This window comes from Neofelis nebulosa, chromosome 1, assembly GCF_028018385.1.
Source record: "Neofelis nebulosa isolate mNeoNeb1 chromosome 1, mNeoNeb1.pri, whole genome shotgun sequence".
NCBI classification, from domain to species: Eukaryota; Metazoa; Chordata; class Mammalia; order Carnivora; family Felidae; genus Neofelis; species Neofelis nebulosa.
Window position 1 is genome coordinate 218,794,308 of NC_080782.1, and position 20,809 is coordinate 218,815,116.

The window sequence follows — 20,809 nt, forward strand, 5'->3', positions numbered from 1 at the left end:
CTTTCACCAGGCGCCAGGCTGCGGGGGCTGTCGCTGGGTGACCCTCAGCGCTAGGGATCGTTCTGCCCTGGCTTCCAGCAGCGGCCCTGGCCATGGGGGATGGCTTCTCTCCCTCCTCTGTCCCCGCACCCCCTGTTTCCATCCCAGAGTGATAGAAGAGTACTTCCCTCTATTACTTGCTTACAGGGAACTCCTACCTAATTCTCTTCTCATATCCTTTTTGATCTCCATTTTGTGTTTCCTTGCTTCTCCATCCAAATGGAACTGTGGCCACTTCCCCAGCACCTCTTTTCCTGCCTTCCTCCTTTTTGTTTCCCCAATAAAAAATTTTTTTTTAGTGTTTGTTTACTTTTGAGAGAAAGAGCACAAGTGGGGAAGGGCCAGAGAGAGGAGAGGGAGACACAGAATCCAAGGCAGGCTCCAGGCTCTGAGCTGTCAGCACAGAGCCGGATGCGGGGCTTGAACCCATGAACAGGGAGATCATGCCCTGAGCTGAAGGCGGACGCTTGACTGACTGAGCCACCCAGGTGCCCGCTGCCTTCCTCCCTTCTTACAGAAGGACCAGCTTCTTCAGGTCACTTCATCTGCTCCTTTGTTTTCTGTGGCTCTCTTTCTCACCAGTGAGCTCTGCTCTGGATTTGAGAATTGAATGATCAGCCATTCCCTTCACAGAATCCCATGGAAGAGAGTGTTAAAAAACAGAATCCTGGGGCACCTGGGTGGCTCAGTCAGTTAAGCGTCCAACTCTTTTTTTTTTTTTTTCAACGTTTTTAATTTATTTTTGGGACAGAGAGAGACAGAGCATGAACGGGGGAGGGGCAGAGAGAGAGGGAGACACAGAATCGGAAACAGGCTCCAGGCTCCGAGCCATCAGCCCAGAGCCTGACGCGGGGCTCGAACTCACGGACCGCGAGATCGTGACCTGGTTGAAGTCGGACGCTTAACCGACTGCGCCACCCAGGCGCCCCTAAGCGTCCAACTCTTGATTCCAGTTTGGGTAATTGTCTCCGAGTTCATGGGTTCGGGCTCCACATCGGGCTCCATACTGACATGGAGACCCTGCTTGGGATTCTCTCTCCCTCCCTCTGTCCCTCTCTCTCTACCCCTCCCCTACACACTCTATCAAAATAAATAAACTTAAAAATCAGAATCCTCGGCTTCACTCTGGACCTTTCTAATCAGAATCTCTGGTTCTGGGGCCCAGAAATTAAGTTCTCCAGATTATTTCCTGAGGACGCTGAAGTTTGGGAATTAAAACTCCAGATCCCAGAGTGGGGCCAAGGTTGGGCCTGTCGAATCTCCCCACAATGCCAGAGCAGGGTCACCATTTCAGGGTCCTCCCTGGGGAATGTGGATTATCAGGATGCTTTCTGTGGCAGCTCAGAGCTAAGATGCATGGAAGCCTTGTCTGTGGGGTGAGAGCAAAGGCCAGGTGGCTGAGTTTCTCCTTCCTTTTGGTGGAGTCTTGCCCTAGCACTAAGAAAACTTACTGCATGGCTTTGAGGGTATTTGGAGGGAAGGGGCAAACATCTGGGACACTGTGGGATGCGGGAATGTCCCAAGAGGGGATGTGGCCTGAGATGAATGAGGGCCTGCCTTGTGAATATTCATGCTGGCCATGGGGTCAGTTTGATCACTTAGATCAGTCAAGGCGGTGTCTGTAAGCCCATGTGGGAGCAGGAAACAGGTTCTGGGAATAAGGAGGTAGGGAAGAAGATAGAAGTTAACATGAATTGACAGGCAATAGGATTAGTACTCTTGCTCAGTCCTGATCTTGCCAGTAACTAACAGTGGCCTGAAATTAAAGAATCAAACCATGAAGGCTCCCTTGACAACTGATCTGATAGGCCCAGAAGTAAATTTCAGGAACGCTGTTGTCAGGCAGAAGGAGGGAAGGGCTAAGAGAAGGGGCCCTGGGTGGAAGGGAAGGGGAGTGAAAGCCTGTCTCTTTCTTTGGAGTCCAGTGAGGGAGGCTTTGGTCCCCTCAGGGCTGCCCGATACATTGAAATAGCGTTGGGGGCAACTTTGTTGCCAGGGCTTTTATTCACCTCTAGGAACGCTGTCTTCCTTACATCCAATTATGACTTTAAAATCGAGGCAAAAATGAAAAGGGGGGGGGGGGAGATAATGAAACATAAGTCAAATATGGCAGCTGGTGAATTTCTGATAATTACTTTCCCTTGTAACATTTCGTTTCTGTCCCCGCATGTTGCACAGTAGCCTGTGGGGAGAAAAAAAACCAAAAAACAAAAAACCCACCACCACCAACAAAAAACAACTCCAAAGGATCAAGGAAACAGTATCAAATGCAATTTAATGACACGTTTCATGGGAGACAGGGTAGAGATAAAGTAACGTTCATTCTACGTTTGCTTCTTGCTGTCTTTAACACCGTAAGAAAGCCTAGAAAAGTATATGTATACATCAATTCAGGGTAAGTAAAATGATTCTCAATTTCTCTTTCTTATCTCAATGCCGTAAAAAAAGGTTAAAAAAAAAAAAGAGAGGGGAGTGTGTATTGTATAGTACTCAAGGTAAAATATTCTCATACAGTATTGGAAAAGACAAACTCTAACCTATATAGATAACCCACCCATGTGATAACCTGATGTGGGAAGGAATAGAAAATCAATGCTTATCTACAACAGATCTCTTGGATCTCTTTTCAGTGAGGTTTTTTTTTTTAGCTGGCCATTCTCCAGGTGAGCACAACAGAGAACTCACTAGTTCTTGGAGCAGATCTTCAGAACAAATAATCTGAAAGCCTAGCAATCTATTGGGAGACTCTACTTTCGATGCTATTTGTAGCTGACCTTTTAATCGAAGCATAGTTTTGTGATGTTTGGTCCATAGTCCCTTCCCTTTCCACCAGAAGTTGGATCCAGGTGGAAGCTTCAGCAACCCTCATTTCTTCCATCCCTCACGCCGAAATCACTGGAATCAGTGTAACTGACTCCCTGTTGACCTTGACATTCTGCCTGCTTCCAGACACTCAGCCTGGAGTTCCCTGTGACTTTTATCCTAGCGGGAACCATGCCTTTAATTTGGAAAGAGTATTGGTTAGAGTAAGCTGTAGATTGTGAACAGGATCCTTTGTTGGGATGCAGTGGAGAGAAACAGAGCAGGAAAGTAAGGTGCTGGGGGCTCTCTGTTCTTCACGTGGTATCCCTTGACTCGTTACCTTTTCTGTCTCTCAGCTTTGTGCTATGCTGTGCAAGGGTCCTATTTTGACGGTAACAGACTTTATGTGACGTTTGAAACCACTGCTCACGGTGCCCATCTCAGATGTGGGATATTTCCAATCACTAATTTCAATATATGTGTGTGTGTGTGTGTGTGTGTGTGTGTGTGTGTGTGTGTGTGTGGGTGTGTGTGTGTTTCAAAGCAAACTATTGCTTTCGATGAGGTTTTAGTCCACAGGTAGAGATAAGAAACATGACCCGTAAGAACAAGCAACAGGACATTCCAGTCTCTTAGAGCTTGATTTCATTTTGTAGATTGGGGAGGCCAATAGGTAGTTCTGAGGAGCCATGACTTTTCCATGAAATTCATCAGGTAGGACTTCCTGCACCAAGAGCAATAGTGCAAGGTCTGGAGTAGGTAGGGCAGGGAATGTGCTTGAAGTTGCTTAGGAGCCCCAGACTCCCTTCTGCAGAATACTTTGTGTTTTCCCAATAATTGGCTGTTCGGCTAGCTTGACCGTAACCTGGGTCTCTGTCGGTGTGGCCAATAGGATTTTGCTTCTCCTTGCAAAGTCCCTTCTCCTCCACAATGCCGTGTGCATCCGAGATGTCTTGGCAATGGTGGGCTGGTAAATGTTTAACACCTAGTTCTCCTAGGGGGAAAGGTCCTGGCTTATAGCTCTTGACAGTTGCCAGTGGTGTCAACACTACCACCACGGCCAACTTCAAGCTATGGCTGTGACGTCACTTGGTTGGGGGGGGGGTTGGTTGGTAGCACGTCAGTGTGTACTATGTTCACCATACAATTACGACAGATGTCAAGAATCTATACATCTACATATCTAAAGAGCACAGAAAATAATGGAGTCCTGAAATAATTAGGAAGTGCTGAGTCTTTAGTATTTGTTAACTTCTGTTTTTAATATAACCGATTATACATTGACGATTTAATTTTTAGTAATGGCCGTGCTTAATCAGCTCGCAGAATTCCTAAAACGTGTGACGACTGGTATCCAAAGCAGCTCTAGCACGCCAGCCTGTCTTGGGCTGGGAAAAGCAGGGGGAAAAGGAGAAATCAAAGGGCACAATTAGTACTAAAAGGCCTCTCTGCCATTCAGAGTCTCTGACCCTTGGGTCCGAGAATTCCTAGAAATCACACAAGTTGTTATTGATCAGAAGCAGCCTGGACTTGGGAGCAAGACCCGTGGGCTCCAGACCCAGCTCTACCATTTCCTAGCCGTGTGGCCTTAAACAAGGTCCTAACTCTCTCAGCTTTAAATTTCTCATGGGCGCAATAAGGGTACCTATTTCGTAAGGCTGTTATGGGATGAAATGAGATACTATATTCAACATAGTCAACCTACTGGGTCACAAACCCCCAATAAATGGTAGCCATGGGCACTGTTATTGTTATTAACCTGGCCCCTTTCTAAACTGTCCCAGGTAGGCGCCTGGGTGGCTCAGTCCGCTGAGTGTCCGGCTTCGGCTCAGGTCATGATCTCACGGTCTGTGGGTTCGAGCCCCGCCTCGGGCTCTGTGCTGACGGCTTGGAGCCTGGAGCCTGCTTCTGATTCTGTGTCTCCCTCTCTCTCTGTTCCTCCCCCGTTCATGCTCCGTCTCTGTCTCTCTCTCTCCTTCAAAAATAAATAAAAACATTTAAAATGTCCCAGGTAGCCGTGGGTAGTGATGGGATCTATCTCAGATGCAGATTCAGGCAAAGACTGTAAAAGACAATCTGCTTTGTATGGCCTGACCTCCATTTCAGCATCCACCATTTATGTAGGCCTCCCTCAAGGGGAGGAATGTCCACATCTCCTGAAAAAATCATTCTCACAAATGCCTGAAATTTAAATACCGGTAACTCATTTCTAGCTGTAAGTGTGGCTTTCTCCCTAGGCTTTTAAAATACAGACATTCCTTAGCAGGTTGAGTCATTAAGTCAACACCTGTGTGTCAATGAGGCAATGGGATCCCTGGGCTATTCACTGGACAGATTCCTGGAAATCTAAGAAAGAGGACCCTGGAGTAGGTAATGATCCCGAAGACTCCACAGCTAGTTCTCACTCCCGCCACCCCATCCCCTGCTTCCAGGTTGACCGCTTCTTCAAGTTGAGCTGCCATCTAAAAGCAAATCCACTCCAGTCTCTCTCTCCCTGATCCCTCGGGTATCCCAGAACAAAGACCCAGTTGACCCTCAGGCCCACAGTCCACCGATGAGGCGGGAATACTGCTGAATATTTGGGGTCGGTCTTCCTTTTTCAAGAATACCAAATCTGTAGGCAGTTGGCTAGGTTCTGGTCATGGTCCCACCCACTTGACGTGTGACCTTGGGAAGGTCATTTCGTGTCTCAGAATCTCTCATTTTTTCTAGTCTATCGAGGATGCCAATAAGGATTAACCCGAGATTCAAACGAGGGGGCCCTTTGTGGTTATAAAGCTCCACACCACACACTTTGTTCGTATCGTTTTCAATTCTCTATTATCTTTTTGTTTGCTCTCTTTTCTTCAATTCCTCAACATCTGGATATGGAGAGGCAGGCCTTCTTGGGAGCACCATAGATGGATGCAAATAAAACATTTCTACCCTTAATTCTAAACATTCCTAGGAACCCAGATACCAGTTCCTATCTGGGGTCACTTATTCATAATACAGTCTTGTGTGCAGTAATAATCACCTGAAGTTATTCCTAGTCTGGCTCAGGTAACAGCACGACAAGAAGGCAGAGGTGATGTTTGCAGGAATCCTAAGGCCTCTGTGAACTGAAATTATATTCTTGTTGAGGTTTTGTTTGTTTGTGTACCTGGGGCACCTGTGAGGCTACAATAAATGTTTCAGAGTAGTTGAGTATTGGAAACCCGGGGAGGGACTGTGGCTTCCCGAGGTGTCAAACTTACAGGCAAGGGGATCTGAGGTTTGGAGGAAGGTCCTGGGAATAAAGGAAGGAGCCAAGCGGGCTAGTCTCTCCCAGCACCGGCCAACCAGCCTCAGCTTGATTCCTGGGCTGTGTGGCACGAGGGGAGAGCTGGTGTCCTGGAAGGATCTTCTGATAGAGCAAACAGGTTACAACTTTTTCCTTGAGACTGTGACCTGATGTTTGCCTCAGTCAGCGACATGATGTTTCCGGGCCCCCTTAGGGTCTAACCTAACAAAAATTTGGCCCCAGGGTCTGAGTGATTGCTGTGTGACTAGAGGGGGTTGCATTATGAAATCTACTGACCGGTGCTCGCGGTGTGGGTTGGCAGAATAGGTGACTGGAGGAATACCGACTTGGGGGGAGAAGGGTGTTGTGTCTCAGGATCCAACACTTTTGGTGAGGGAAAGACTTGCTGATGCCAGGCCAAGCCGTCTGAAACTAAGGACTCGTTTGGAGGCCTGCTCGGATGCAGCCAAGACGCCGAGGGAATAGGGCAAAGAGCAACCTCTGGGCGGCCGAAGGCCCGCTCAGTTCTAATGAGCGTTGTGTGGGGTTTGGGCGCCATGCTTTTCAGCGACTGGAGAGTAGCCAAGGAGAGAACAAAACAGCAAACAGCGGGGAGAAGAGGCCCACTGGGAAGGCTGAAAGGTATTCACCTTTGGACAGAAGAGACAAAGTCGATTAAACACGCGTACTTTCTTCAACTACACGAGAGAGACTTCCACAAGAAGGTGCTGAATTGTTGCGACAGCCAAATAAGAGAAAGCAGTCTACAAGCAAGATGGATTTTGTCACTTTTTCATTCACGCTGCAACAGGGCGCTGAATAATAGTTGACCAGTGACAACGTTTGTGTGCTGAACGGGGCCCTTGGAGCACTTTGAAAGTAAGGAAAGAGGACCCCTTTTCCCCTGCCCTAGGCGTACGAGTGACCTCTGACCCCCGGAAGTCAGAGGTCCCCTGCACACCCTCCAAATTCCTTATGTTTGATGCTAAGTCGTGGTTCCGCCTTACTGACTATCAAGAGTCAAGTGGGTCCTTTGCACGATACCAAAGTGTTCTACCCTAGTGAAAAGATCGATGGATTTTACAATTTGATAATAAAACTCTCTACAGAGAGAACGCCCTCCCCGAGCTGGGAGATTAATTTTATCTTTTGTTTTCTCAGCTGCTTCCCTTCCCTTGCATCTTGCCTATTCTTCTTTCCTACTCGCTCCACAGAGGGCAAAGAGGTTTTCACGAAATCACAAAAACCAAGAGGACTTTGATTCCAGAGCAAGAAACCATGGCCCAGGCCGACAGGAAGCCCACAGCAGCCCGCCCAACAGAGGGTTCAGCATCTGTGCACCCCCTCGAGCCCCAGGATCAAACCGGAGGGCTCATGGCGTCGTGGTACCTCCAGCCCGGTTCCCTGGCCTTCAGAGGTGATGCCACGTCCTCGTGTCCAGGCAGCTTAGCCCTGACCCTAAGGTTCCTGGGAAGCTGTCAGAGTTGCGTCTGGTTGGTCTGGAATACACCTCAGAGCTGGCCAGGTCCCCTTCCCCAACCTGCTGTCCTCACACAGTTCAGGGTTGGCTTGGTCCAAAATAGACTGAAAAGAGAAGGAAGAAATGATTGGGACACCAAATCTCCTTTCAACCCCAATGGTCCGCTTTGCGGTCTTGGTGGCTTTCGCTCATTGGGGGAGCAGCGGAGGAGGGACCTGGGGGTGGCAGGAAATAACCCTCCTGATCAAAGTGGATTAGAAATGCTCTAGGAAACTCTACCGACAAATCAGGACAAACATCACACCAAGGTCTTGAATCACAGGATGTTTACCTACTAAAATGCCCATGGCAGACAAAGACTAAGTACCACAAAGTACCTGAGACAAAAAAAAAGAAGGGAGGGAAGGAGGGAGAAGAATAAAAAGGAGCCTGGAGTCCCGGCAACCGGGGATCCCAGGGCCACAGGCAGAGTGTCTTGGCGGAGGGGGGGCCGTGCGGGAACGTCCGTTGGCCTCTGGCTTCACACCTCGACTTCTGCAGAGCAGACCTCGGCGGTGGTGATGGCGATGCCGATGGCGAGGCTGCCGTTGTCGGAGAAGAGCTGGGCCAGGGAGGTGTTGAGGACGAGGCAGTCCCCATCGGTGATCACCGAGTCCACGCACTCGAGCACGGACCGGGGGGTGGCCTCCCACTTGAGACGCCGGTGGTTTCTGTTGAGCTCCAGGCGGTAGGTGAAGCAGTCGGCCTGGGTGGGGGTCCCGATCAGCATCATGGTGGCAAAGAACTGGGGGTGCCCTTCGTGCCTCTCCTGTTTCCTGAGCACCAGCAGAAAGTGGTGGCCGAGGCAGGAGTGCATGATGATCCAGTCGGCTGGGGCGGGGAGGTGCATGTCCGTGGCCAGGAAGACTATCTCCGCTCCCTGAAGGATGTCAACCCTGTGCATCTGCCGCAGGTGGGGCACCACCACCTCCAGGTGGCCTTCCCACTGGCAGGAGAACAAGGGGCACATGCAGGGTGTCACCTGGGCGGCGTGCAGCCCCGCCTCCTGGTGGCGGAGGTGGTGGGGGCGGGCGTGGTGGCGGAGGTGGTGGTGGGGGCGGTGGGGGCGGTGGTGGTGGGTGAGGTGGTGAGGGGGGAAGCCGCCTTGCTCTGGTGCGCTCTGAGTGACGGCGCGTCGGCTGGACACATACTGCGGGAGAGAGGAGAGTGTTAGTGGCTGAGGCCAGTCCCTCAGCCTGGCTGAGACTCCCCAGGTTCTGCCAAGAGTGGAAAGCAGGCGGCGAAAGCTTTGTTTCTTAAAAAAAAAAAAAAAACAAAAAACAAAAAACCAAGGGGCGGGGGCTACCCGGGTGGCTCGGTCGGTTGAACATCCGACTCTTGATTTCGGCTCCGGTCACCATCTCACAGTTCGTGAGTTCGAGCCCCACGTTGGGCTGGCCGTGCAGCGCCTGCTGGGGATTCCCTGTCTCCCTCTCTGCATGCCTTCGCTGCTCCCCTGAGCACACCATGCGTTCTCTCTCTTTCTCTCTTTCTCAAAATAAATAAATATTAAAACCACCACCCCACCAGAAACGAGGGGAAACTGCCAGCCTGTTCTCCAAAGTGGCAGCACCGTTTTATATTCCCGTCGGCCGGGTAAGAGGATTCCAGTGTCTCCCCGTCCTCGCCAACACTTGTGATTATCCGATTTGACAGATGCTTTCATGAGACACAATTAAATTGTTCTGAAGGTCTTGCCAGATCTAGGTGCTAAGACATTGTTAAATCTTCTCCACGTCGTGTCATTTTGGTATAGGATCTAAATTGTGCCAATTAAAAACGGAAGCTCCCGCAAAAAATTCCTTTCGCGAAGAAGATATTTTCCAAAGCTAACAGCATGTTAAAAAAAAAAAAAACAAACACAAACCCCTAAAAAAAATGAGGTAGATGCCTTGGGTGGTTGAGATTCTGAAACTTCAGTCCAAGAAAAGACAATATTTATGTCTTTCTGATTCCTTAACAAAATACTGAAACAAATAGGCAATTTCCCCCTTCAACGTGCATTATGATGGCCATTAGTCGTAAAGACAAAAAGCAATTTTTTTTTTTTGCTTTTTTAATACCGCTAATATTTTTGTGCAGGCATTAGAAGCCAATGGAATTCCTCCCCTCCCTTTCTTATCATTGATATTATTATATTTTTTTACGTTTAATTATTTATTTTGAGAGAGAGAGAGAGAGAGAGAGAGGGAGAGAGACAATCCCAGGCGGCTCCGCACTGTCGGCACAGAGCCCGACGTGGGGCTCGAACTCACGAACTGTGAGATCATGACCAGAGCTGAAATCAAGAGCCGGCCGCCTAACCGACTGAGCCACCCAGGCGCCCCCATTGCTATTCTTATTAGAACAATGCTGCGGTAAGTGCCTGTTTGTCCTTCCAGTGCTGCCAGGGGTTGTGCTGTGTTGGGTGCCCACCCCTGGGTCCTCAGGAGGGATGCAGAGCTGATGATGTGCAACTTGGGCCACAGTTCCCAGGGAGGGAGCCTCATCTGTGACTCCCGGGACTTCGCCCTTACCCCCGATCCCCGCCCCCCCCCCCCCCCCCCCCCCAGCGAGCACATTTCTGCCCTGTTCCAGGCTCACTGCTCCAGAGCAGCTTCCCAGGGGCTCAATGCGAGGAAGCCTCCACCCCGAGACTCTCCCGATCCTTTGTTCCTCGTGGCAGTGTGTCCACAAACACCACCACCCCCCCCGCCCCAGGAGCTGTGATGGCTCTTTCTGATCAGGTATCAGTAAACACTGATTGAATACCTTCTCTGGCGGACCGTGAGGGTGCTTAGGGGGATCAGCTGTGAGCAGGATGAACTGTGTTTCTGGCTGTGGGTGGCACAGACATCAGCGTGCGCCTCATTAATTGTGATTTTCGCAAGGGTCCTCCCTGTGACCCGAGGACTACGGTTCCTATTTTTCAGTTGAAGAAACCGGCTTCCGTGGTAGCGTGCCCAAGGTTACAAAGCTTGGCCGTTTTGACACCCCCCTGACTCTGAACACGGCAGCCCTGCTCCCCCCCTTCTCCCTCCCTGAAGCTCTCCCTGCCTCCAGCTCCTCCTCCATTCCTGGAGTTCCAGCTCGGGTTCCTTGAATTAGCCTGCGGGACCGGGGCCGTGCAGTGAGGTGGCACCTCGCGGGGCGCTCGGGGCACGAGGCCATCCCGGGGCAGCCGGCCTCTGGGCGGAACTCAGGCACCGTGTCCCTTGTGCCCCGGGTCTCCAAGCCCTATCAGGACTGCAGGTGCCTTTGGACCCTTGCCTCCTCCTCTCGGTTCCTTTCGTCCCCAACGTGGAGAGTTTGAGGGTGAAGGTCTGCCTTCTGACTCGTGCCACTGTGGCTGCCAGGGTGCCCTTCTCCCTGGGCTCGAGGATGGCTAATGGTGGAGGCCTGGCTGGATTCCCTTTCTTTAGGGTATCCGGGGCCCCACTCCCCCTCCACTGCGTACACACCCCCACATGGTGTGCGGGTCGCCCTGTGGCCCGGGTGACCTAGAAGCAGGCGGGCGTCGCACCAGCTCTGCCCTGGGGTTGTTAGCTCCAGCTGCCAGTTTCTGCGCCCTGCCCGGGGACGGCAGCCGACCTGGGGCGTGAGCCACAGGGGCCTTTCCGTGGTTCCTGCGGTGTTCCTGGGCGGAAGCGGAGGGGCAGCGTGCCGTCACCCATCCTGCACCCCTGCCAGGCCCATGAGGGAGGCTGTGTTCCAGAATCCTGCTAGTGATGGGTCTGACTTCCTCTTTCGTGTTAAATATAGGAAAGGGGACTGACTAGTAGGTAACCTCTGCTAAGAATTAGGCACTTGGAAAGTTGGTATTTTTTTGCATAATTACTTCATTTAATTTTTCACAGGAAAGATCAATTCCTCTTTATTTTTTTAATTTTTTTTTAACGTTTATTTATTTTTGAGACAGAGAGAGATAGAGCATGAACAGGGGAGGGTCAGAGAGAGAGGGAGACACAGAATCCGAAACAGGCTCCAGGCTCTGAGCTGTCAGCACAGAGCCCGATGTGGGGCTCGAACTCACGGACCGTGAGATCGTGACCTGAGCCGATGTCGGACACTTAACCGACCGAGCCACCCAGGCGCCCCGATCAATTCCTCTTTAAAAAGCAAATGAAAAACTTAAATCTGGCTTAGCTCCTACCTGCCTGCTGGTGGCATGTACCATTCAGTCAGTGGGAGAGGGGGAGTTTCTCGTATCCCTTGGGAACGTACAAAAGCCCAGGGCTCGCACACTGTCGGCCACATGCCAGGGTCCCCCCAGGTCTTTCCAACAGACTCAGGCCTGGCAGTGGGGTTCGTCTGCTGGGCTCAAGAGGACCGGTCTCGGCCTCTCACGGAAAGCCCCAGACGCGGTCCCCTCTCCCAGCCTCTGAGAAGCTCCTCTCTCTCACTTTGTCTTTACAGCAATCACTAGAGAAGCATATTATATTTGTCTTGCAGATGAAGAAACCTAGAGATGTTGAGTCCCTTGCCCAAGGTGACGTGGCTCATAAGGGGTGCCGCTGGGAACAGAGCCCAGATCAGTCAAAGGTGACAGAGATCAGAGTCTGTGATGATCACAGGCTGGATGTCCGCAGACTCTATTCTGTTTCACTGTTTATTTGTCCCGTAGCCCTGATTAAGTCAGTTTCCCTATCAACAAAATATTTATCTCAGAGGGTTGTTTGGGGATCGAAGGAAATAATGCTTGTGAGACAGCTTTAATAACTACATCAAATTATTACAAGTATTGCAATACTTGTTATTAAGTATTACATCAAGATGGCATTTCCCTTTAGATGTGGATTTGGGCCATTACTTCCGGTGGCCTTCTGCCTCAGTCCATGCCTGCCTGTGTCTGTCCTGGCCAGATGATCTTTGCACTTGGGCAGCACTCTGGACTGAACACAGGCCAACATAAGGGCCTGGAAACCCCAACATTGCACTTGGCCTGGGGCCTCCTGTCCCACCACAGACTCATGATGGCAGAACATCCTGAAATTCCCATCGCAGAAATGGGTCTCTGGGGGTCCTGGCAGAGATGGAGAAGAGGTGGCCGTGGTGCCGGAGAGCAGCCAGAGGCAGCAAGATATCACCGGTGCTCAGGGGAAGTCATTAAGGGGCCCAAGAGACACAGCTTCCTGCAATAGAGCGCTCCTGCGCGCTCAGGATGGGGCCGGTGGTAAGTCCCACTCTTGTCCAACCAGAGGACCTTAGCAACGGCCCTTCCACCTTGCTTCCTTCGGCCTCATCTTCCACTAGCCTTTTCATTTTTTAATTGCTGCTGGGTGACAAAGCCCAGGGCACAATCTGAAGCCACTGAAGTGAATGACTATGCAAATAGAGTAGGACGCTATCAACTCAGGGAGCCCCTGCAATCGCTGTGCGCCAAGAAGGCTCTAGGAATAAACCCAGCCTCAATTCTTCCCCTTCTTCCTGCTCCATTTTCTGATGCAAAATATGTTTCGTTTAAACGATCTTCGGGTGAGTGAGGTCACAGGGTTTCTGGCAGGGAGAAAGGATTCTTTTAATTGGCAAAATGCTAATCGTTTTGGAAAATGAATTCTAATCTTCCCATCTAATACAGTGGATGTGTGAGTAATTACTTTCCTTCACTAAACTGTTAATGCAACATTAGTGATTACGCTAATTAAAACTAATGAACTCTTACAGGCTGATAAACTCCTCAGTCAGTCAGCAGATGCCTTCCTCTCATTGGCTGTATTTAACTTCCCATTTGGAAGAGAGATCTTGAATTAACCTTTAGAATAATGTGCAAAATTGGGTTTAGAAGTGTTAGGCTTTATGGACTGGGTATAATTCTTTCCCCAAGCATTAGTGAGACCATTTCCACTGAGGGTGTAATTGAATTTAAAAAACACCTTCCTTAATTTGATCAGCCACACTCCTATGGTTGGTAATGGCTCTCTCTCCAAATCCTGGCCTCCAAAGAGGACAACTGCCCCTGGAAAATCTCATGACCCTTTCTGCTCTCTGTGGCCAGCAAGCCCTGCTTGCTACTGTATTTCAGCTGGGGGAGGGTTTGCACCCAATTTCAAATGACAGGCATTTGCTTAGACTTTGCTCATGCAAAGTCTCTTTTGTGAGAGCGACTTAAGGCGGGGGGGGGGGGGGGGGGGGGGGGGGGGGGGTGTGGAGGAGGGGAGAGCAACATGCTTATCAGTGCATTTCACACCCAGGGCCGAAAAGCAGGTGGGAGAGGGGGTAAAATTTCAGGGTAGGTATCAGAGTTTGGGGATAACGTCAAGGCCTGCACCAAGTTTGTAATCAGGGCTGCTAAGAAGAGGGAATAATTGTTAGCTACCCCTAGGTCCCACTCTGCAGTGCCTAAAAATTCTCGCTCTTTCCAGGAGGGACAGTCAAGGCTGAAGGCCGAGCGTTGCCTGTTCTATTTTCCCTGGACACTTTGGCCCTTCCCCTCTTTTCGTCAAAACCTACCGTGACTGTAGACGTGCCCACAAAACCCAGGAGGACTCTGGAATGCCTTCCAAGCAGTCAAAAAATAAGCTGAGAGCAGAAAACAACAGTGGGACTCTTGTCACCTGGGATAGAACATCTTCATTAGAGAATGTGTCCCATGCTCCATTTCCCCCAGACTTAGTTATACTTGGGACACAGATGGATGAGATCTTCCTGTGGACAGCATGGTAATGTCCATGATTTTCTTTGAAATATTTTAGTGGGAGGGATGTGGTATAAACATGTACCTTTTTAACCAGACTGTAGAGGCTATCAGTTCCCTAATCAGGAAGTCACTCTTTGAGGTGATCGTCCGACACTTTAGCAGGAAGGCCACACTCCAGAGATGACAACTGCCATTGCCTCAGTCTCCATATTTCTGATCCACACCAGATGCTGCTAATTAACATTTCGCAGAGGCTTTCGTTGGTGAAATTGGTGGTTGGTTAGTCAGAATAACAAAGGCTAGAAATGGATTTGCCTGTATGAAATTCATGGTTTTCAAGCCATGAAGATCGGTTTAAGTATTGCAGAGAGATCCTTCACTGTAGGGGTGGGCCTGGAAGCTTATTCCCTAAACATTGCTGTATCTGGCCACCGAGTCAAGGCCCATCTCTAAGAATACCTGATTCTTGCCTCCGTTACATCACTGCACACACAGTTTCTTTTACCGATGATCAAAATTATGTAAATTCAGCAGGGAGACATGGGTTAGCAGACACACAGAAGGCTTGGGCCTTGGGATATATGTATGCCGTTAACTAATTGGAAAAGAGGACAATGAAAACGAAAATTTTGCTGAACCAAACTTTTTTTTTTTTAATTTTTTTTTTTTTAACATTTATTTATTTTTGAGACAGAGAGAGACAGAGCATGAACGGGGGAGGGTCAGAGAGAGAGGGAGACACAGAATCTGAAACAGGCTCCAGGCTATGAGCCATCAGCACAGAGCCCGACGCGGGGCTGGAACCCACGGACCATGAGATCATGACCTGAGCCGAAGTCAGACGCTCAACCGACTGAGCCACCCAGGCGCCCCTGAACCAAACTTTTTAAGAACCAAGGTCCATGGGCAAAGAGCAGTGAGAGGGGTCCATACCCGTGTCTATACACACACCAGTCCTATGATTTCGAAAGCCTCTTGACCCGCCTGGTCAGGTATACATCCAGGACAGTCTCACTCTGTGAGGAGCGGGGAAGGAATATGTGGGTGACATTTTGAGAACAAAACCTAGGACTCAGATCTTGAGCTCTCAGGGCCCTCCTTTAGTTCCTAGGCCCTGGCTCTTGGCTGCCCGGGCTGGTTGATTTATACATAGTTTCCTGCCTTTTGAGAGCCTTCAGGATGGGGACTTGTTGCTCACACGTCCTCACTGCTCACATGGTGCCTGACACGTGATAGATGCTTGATACGTATTTGTGCCATCCATCGGGCTATTAGTGACACCCTCACGTATGAGGATCATGTTGGCTCTTGTCCTTTGTAGCATTTAGGCGGCTCAGCCACAGTCCCGACTGATGTTGTCTGAGACCAATAAGCCTCTGTAAGGTGGATGCCGCCTCTCTCTCTCTGCCCTGTGGAGTCAAGTGGCAGTTAAGACCTGTCCAGCTCACGCTGAAATTACTAGCTCGCGGCCTTCTCTCCTCAGCTAGGGTGGACGCCATTGAGGGCAGGGGCCGTATTTAGTTTGCCCAGTGCCTAGCCCAGTGATGGGCAAATCCAGCACTTGGAAGTATCTGGCATCAGGTAAACTCTCCATCAGCTTTTGTTGCTGGAGTAAACGAATGCGTGAATGATGTATGAATGGAACCCTGTTCTGGACCGTATCCTTGGAAAGGCTGTTTGTTTTCAGGTGGAGGCCCTGTCCTGTGCCTTTTATTTTCGGCTGCTACCTTCTCAGGAGTGCGTAGGGGTGTGTGTGTGTCCTTGTGAGTCCACGGCTGTGGGCTTATCGGGAAGGTCTCCTGGCAGCCCCTTACCCAGAACCCAGCGGTGATGGGACGCAGAGTAGGCGCAGGGCTCTGGCCAGGAGGAGGACACTGAGGACAGTGCTCAGCTGCTGTCGTAGGCTATAAAATAAAAGCCTTGAGGAACAAACTTTTCATGTCAGAGGGGTACTTTATTTGCTTTTACTTTTTTTACAGAGATTACTCTAAGCCTCAGACATTCCTTTTATTAATAGCAGATTGCTCTTTACAAGTTGTTTGAGAAGGACAGGCTGCTTGATCAACCCAGGAAATCTGTCCACTTGCTAGACTGATCTAGACCCACTTTCCCCTCCCATACCTCGGCAAGACTGCTGACATAGCAAAAGGCTGAATGCACCCATATACTCTTCCGGCTATACCCCTCCTCTTGAGGTGAGGCACTAATGGGTTGTGCCTGCTCGGAGCCCTTGAACCGACCCGTGGAGACCACACTCCAGATAACGGAGATCCTGTATTCCCTACCCAATGGCTCTAAGTCAACGTCCTGTAGCTGTGCTATTTCTGGGACCCAACATCCAGAAGGTGGACCGTTAGACATGAGATATGGCCCATGGATGACTATTTCGGGGGATATGCACAGAGTTGGGATGTATGGCCTGTGGAGGTTCATTTGCCTTTGCCTGGGACCTGTCACAGTGCCAGACTAAGCCTCATGACGAAGAAAGCGACACAGGCCACTGGCTGGGGGTCGTGGCCATGCAGATCACTCTGAAGGGGGAATTCCTAAAGGGGGAGGATAGAACATATTTTAAGAGTCTCTTACCTTGATTTGTACTCATAAGTATCTGAACTTGGAAGCGTGTGGACCTCCATCTGCACTTTGGCCTTGAGCCCTGCAAACGTCAGGGGTGGGCCTGCAGTCCCACCACGTAGTCAGAGGAGTGCCTGTCCGTCTTCATTTACTCTCTGGCTCTGCCTTTCATCTGCGAGATTTTGAGCCTGCTAATGAGTATTTTGAATCTTGCAGATGAAAGGGCTTTTTCTTAAAAGCAACTTTTCGTGTACTGACATTTTTATATCTGCATTTGGCAAGCGAAACCCGGTGCCTGGGTGAGCCGTTTAAAGGTTAAAAATAGGGGCGCCTGGGTGGCTCAGTCGGTTAAGCGGCCGACTTCCGCTCAGGTCATGATCTCGCGGTTTGTGGGTTCGAGCCCCGCATCGGGCTCTGTGCTGACAGCTCAGAGCCTGGAGCCTGCTTCCGATTCTGTGTCTCCCTCTCTCTCTGCCCCTCCCCTGTTCATGCTCCGCCTCTGTCTCAAAAATAAATAAACATTAAAAAAATAATAATAATAAAAAAATAAAGGTTAAAAATAAATGAATCGAAGCCCCGTGAACGTGAGCATCTCCTTAGGAGGAAGGAGGGAGTGACGCAAGGGGGGTGTGCCCAGCCTGCTGGGAGAACCACTTCGCCCAGTCTGCACAAGCTCAGGCTGCGGGCATCGGTGCCGCTCAGGGTTATGGGTACGGTAGGAGCCGGTGCCGGAACCTGGGAGGGGGGCCTCTTGCTGAAAATGGCTACGTGCCCACAGGCCGACGTCACAAGTTGTGAGGGGCAGAGGTGTGTCCTCGGTGTTCTGGGACCTTCTGGTGGCCAGGCTGCTCCCCTGGTCTCCAGGGACCCCACAGATTCAGCCTGCTCTGCCACGGCTCCGTAACTTCCTCATGCTTTTCGCCTGGAGCACCCTTTGTCCTGGCTAAGTTCTATTCCTCCTCGGCGCGTTCCAAACTCTCAATAGGTTGGTCTGTTGCTGGTATATTTCCTTTGTAACACACAACACGCTTATTCAAGGTCCAGGTTTCCTGATAGACCATGAGGTAAGCTCCAGGCGGGCGAGCATTATATCTGTGTTAACCCCGCTGTATCCCCAGTGACAGTAGCGTAGGAATGTGGTAGGTTCCCCAGAAACATTTTTGGAGAAGACGAATGAGCGACCCCTCCCCATTGACCTGTTAAACTAGCATAATCTGACCACTTTTCACCGTCTGGCTGCTACTCCCCTAGGGCAAATCTCCCTCATCACCTCTCTGGGCTTTACCAGAGCCTCCTGACTAGTTGTCGTGGGGCTGAAAGGTGGACCCCCAAAATAGGTCAACCTCCTAACTTCTGGAACCTGTGAATGTGACTTTATCTGAGCAAAAGGGGGCTTTGCTGATGTAAATAAGTTCAAGATCTTGAGATGAAATCATCCTGGATTATCCAGATAGGCCCTCAATCTAACGGCAAGCTTTCTTAGAAGCGATGGAAGAGGAGACGTAGGCGGAAGAGAAAGCCGCAGAGGAGAAGACCATGTAAAGATCAGGGAAGAAGTTGGAATGATGTGGCCGCAAGACAAGGAAGAATGCCTGGAGCCACCAGAACCAGAAGAAGCAGTGAAGGATTTTCTCTTAGAGCCTTCAGAGAGGATGTGGCCCTTCAGAGGGGAAGTGACCAGGTCATTTCACCCAAAAGACCAAAACACCTTCCTTCAGAATTTTGGCCTCCAGAACGGTGTGAGAAATTTTCTGTTATTTTGAGCCATCAAGCCGGTGATAATTGTATGGTAGCCCTGGGAAACTAATACATGAGTCTCCCTGTGTCCGTTCTTGCCTCATACGGACTGTAATTTGTCTCACCAAGTATCTTAATGGGTTTCCATCCCATTCCGAATAAAGCCAAAGATCCCTATCATGGCCACCAAGAGCTGACACACTCTGGCTCCCAGCTAACTCCCTGGCCTCGCCTTTTTCCCACCCATATCCTCCTTGCTCCCTTTGCTCTAAACAATTTACCACTTTTTGTGCGTTAAACGTGCTGTCTACACCTGTCACAGGGCCTTTGCATGATCTCTTTGCTTAGAACACTATCAGATACCCATGCTGGGTCTCTCTCCCACTTCATTTGCAGCGCTGCTCCGCAAATACCTTCAATCTGAGGCTGCCTTCCCTCCCCTTCACTTACAAAAAACCTCTCTCCATCCTCTTACTCTAATTTATTTTGCTCCATGGCATTTATCAACACTATGGAACTATAGTGTACATATAGTATAGGTCATATATCTACGCGTGCGCACTGTACTGTCTTCTCTACTGTAATGTAAGTTTCTTGGGACTAGGAGCTTGGCTATCTTGGTTAACTACTGTATCTCTAGAACATTATCTGGTACCTAAAAGAGAACAGCATTTTTTTTTTTTTTCAAATGAATGAATAATTTCCTCTTGGTCTTAAGCTCTTCCATCTTAGACGACCCGAGTGAAGTGTCCCTGTCACTGGAATGTCGATGTGACTATCCTCATTCCTGACACCCTTCCCCGGTCTCCCCATCAGAGTTTTGGGCAGCTGTGACTTGCTGGGTTTCTCCCAACCTGTGACTGCTGAAACCATGGAACTTCTCGTGTCTGCAGGGAACTAGGAAGGCAATGGAGAGAGGCATTCGTTCGTGTGTGTCCTTGATCCCTGCATCAGTAGTATCTCTGAACTACTAATTTGCAGATTCAGAGTAAGATGTACCAGAAGCATTCCTGAGCTCACTCTAACTTTCAAAGTGGGCTCATGCTTAGGGTCAGGCCTAGCTTACTGTGCATAATGTTAGGCCTGTCCTCCAGGACTTTCTGGCCCGTCCATCCTGGCTCCCAGCCTCCAGATTTCCCACCACTGATGAATTCACGCCTGCACACTGTCCTCCTCAAAGGCTTCTAGGCCCATCATGTCCAGGCTGTGAGAGAAGCAGAGGTTCTCTGCATGCCTAGGACCCCCAGAACTAGGAATTCTGGTTTCCTCCCTGAGAACTCGCCTCTTTCCTGGATGATTAAGACTGGGAACTGCTTCACTGTCAGGGAACACTGTCTACACACAGGCATGGATATGGCCTCTAGTCCTTCCGGGATGATCGTCAACTCACAAGCCATACGCTAATACCAGAAATGCACAGATCTAGAGCAGAGGACCAGGTCGTTTCACACAAAAGACCATCTTTTGACAGCAGGCTAAATTCCCAAATAATGATCTTTAGCAGATTAGGCCTCCCTATAAGCTTGTCCTTAAACTAGGAACTGTGTCATTTGATCAAGAGTAGATGGCAAGTTGGTGCTACAGAGTGGAAAGAAAACATATTTGAAGTCTGACAAACTTGGAAATGAATCCTGGCTTTGCTACTAAAACCCGTGAGACTGTGGACTCGTTAATTAACCTCCCTGTCCTTCAGTTTCTTTATAAGGTGGGGATTATGATGCCATAGGGTTGAAGTGAGGACTGAATGAGATGCAAAGTACATTGTATAGTATCTGGCCCCAAGTAAGGAGATATCCTTACCTAAGTTATCATTGTGTTCACTACTATTACCTTTATCTGGCTAGTGGATGGAGATGTGAGCTAAGGAAATTCACCCTGCGTAATTCCTAGGTCCATAGCTGAGTTAGATGAAGTCATAAAAACACCAAAGCCCTTCCAAATCTCCTGTAAAGCTCCCTGAAAATTCTCACCCGAGACCGGTGTTTTCACTAGCAAAAGCCTTTTACTATTTCCATCTCATCACTGGCCAATGGATGCTGGTTGCAACGTAGAGAGAGGTTTAATGTATGTAAAGAGCCCAGCTTAGTGCTTGGAACATCGGTGGACCTCAGTAAATGATTACTGTCACCTTCATCATCGTCGTCACCCGCTAGCATTTTGGTCAATGCAATGCTGCTACAAAGTTTAATCCTACAAGCAGGACTGGCCCTTGGTCCTCCCACCTTTCCCACTTGCTCATCCCTCTTTGCTCCACTGAAGG

At 49.7% G+C, this 20,809-nt stretch overlaps 1 protein-coding gene across 2 annotated transcripts in view; it reads right to left on the reverse strand.

The window, feature by feature from the left end:
- Window positions 1-2,295: 2,295 nt before the first annotated feature.
- SIAH3 (siah E3 ubiquitin protein ligase family member 3) overlaps window positions 2,296-20,809 on the reverse strand; it is a 75,754-nt gene continuing 57,240 nt past the window's right edge. For both annotated transcript variants that reach the window (XM_058685078.1, XM_058685068.1), the window contains exon 2: window positions 2,296-8,772. In XM_058685078.1, coding sequence (XP_058541061.1) covers window positions 8,104-8,772 — 669 coding nt within the window. In that variant the 3' untranslated portion in view covers window positions 2,296-8,103. The remainder of the gene's footprint in view (window positions 8,773-20,809) is intronic.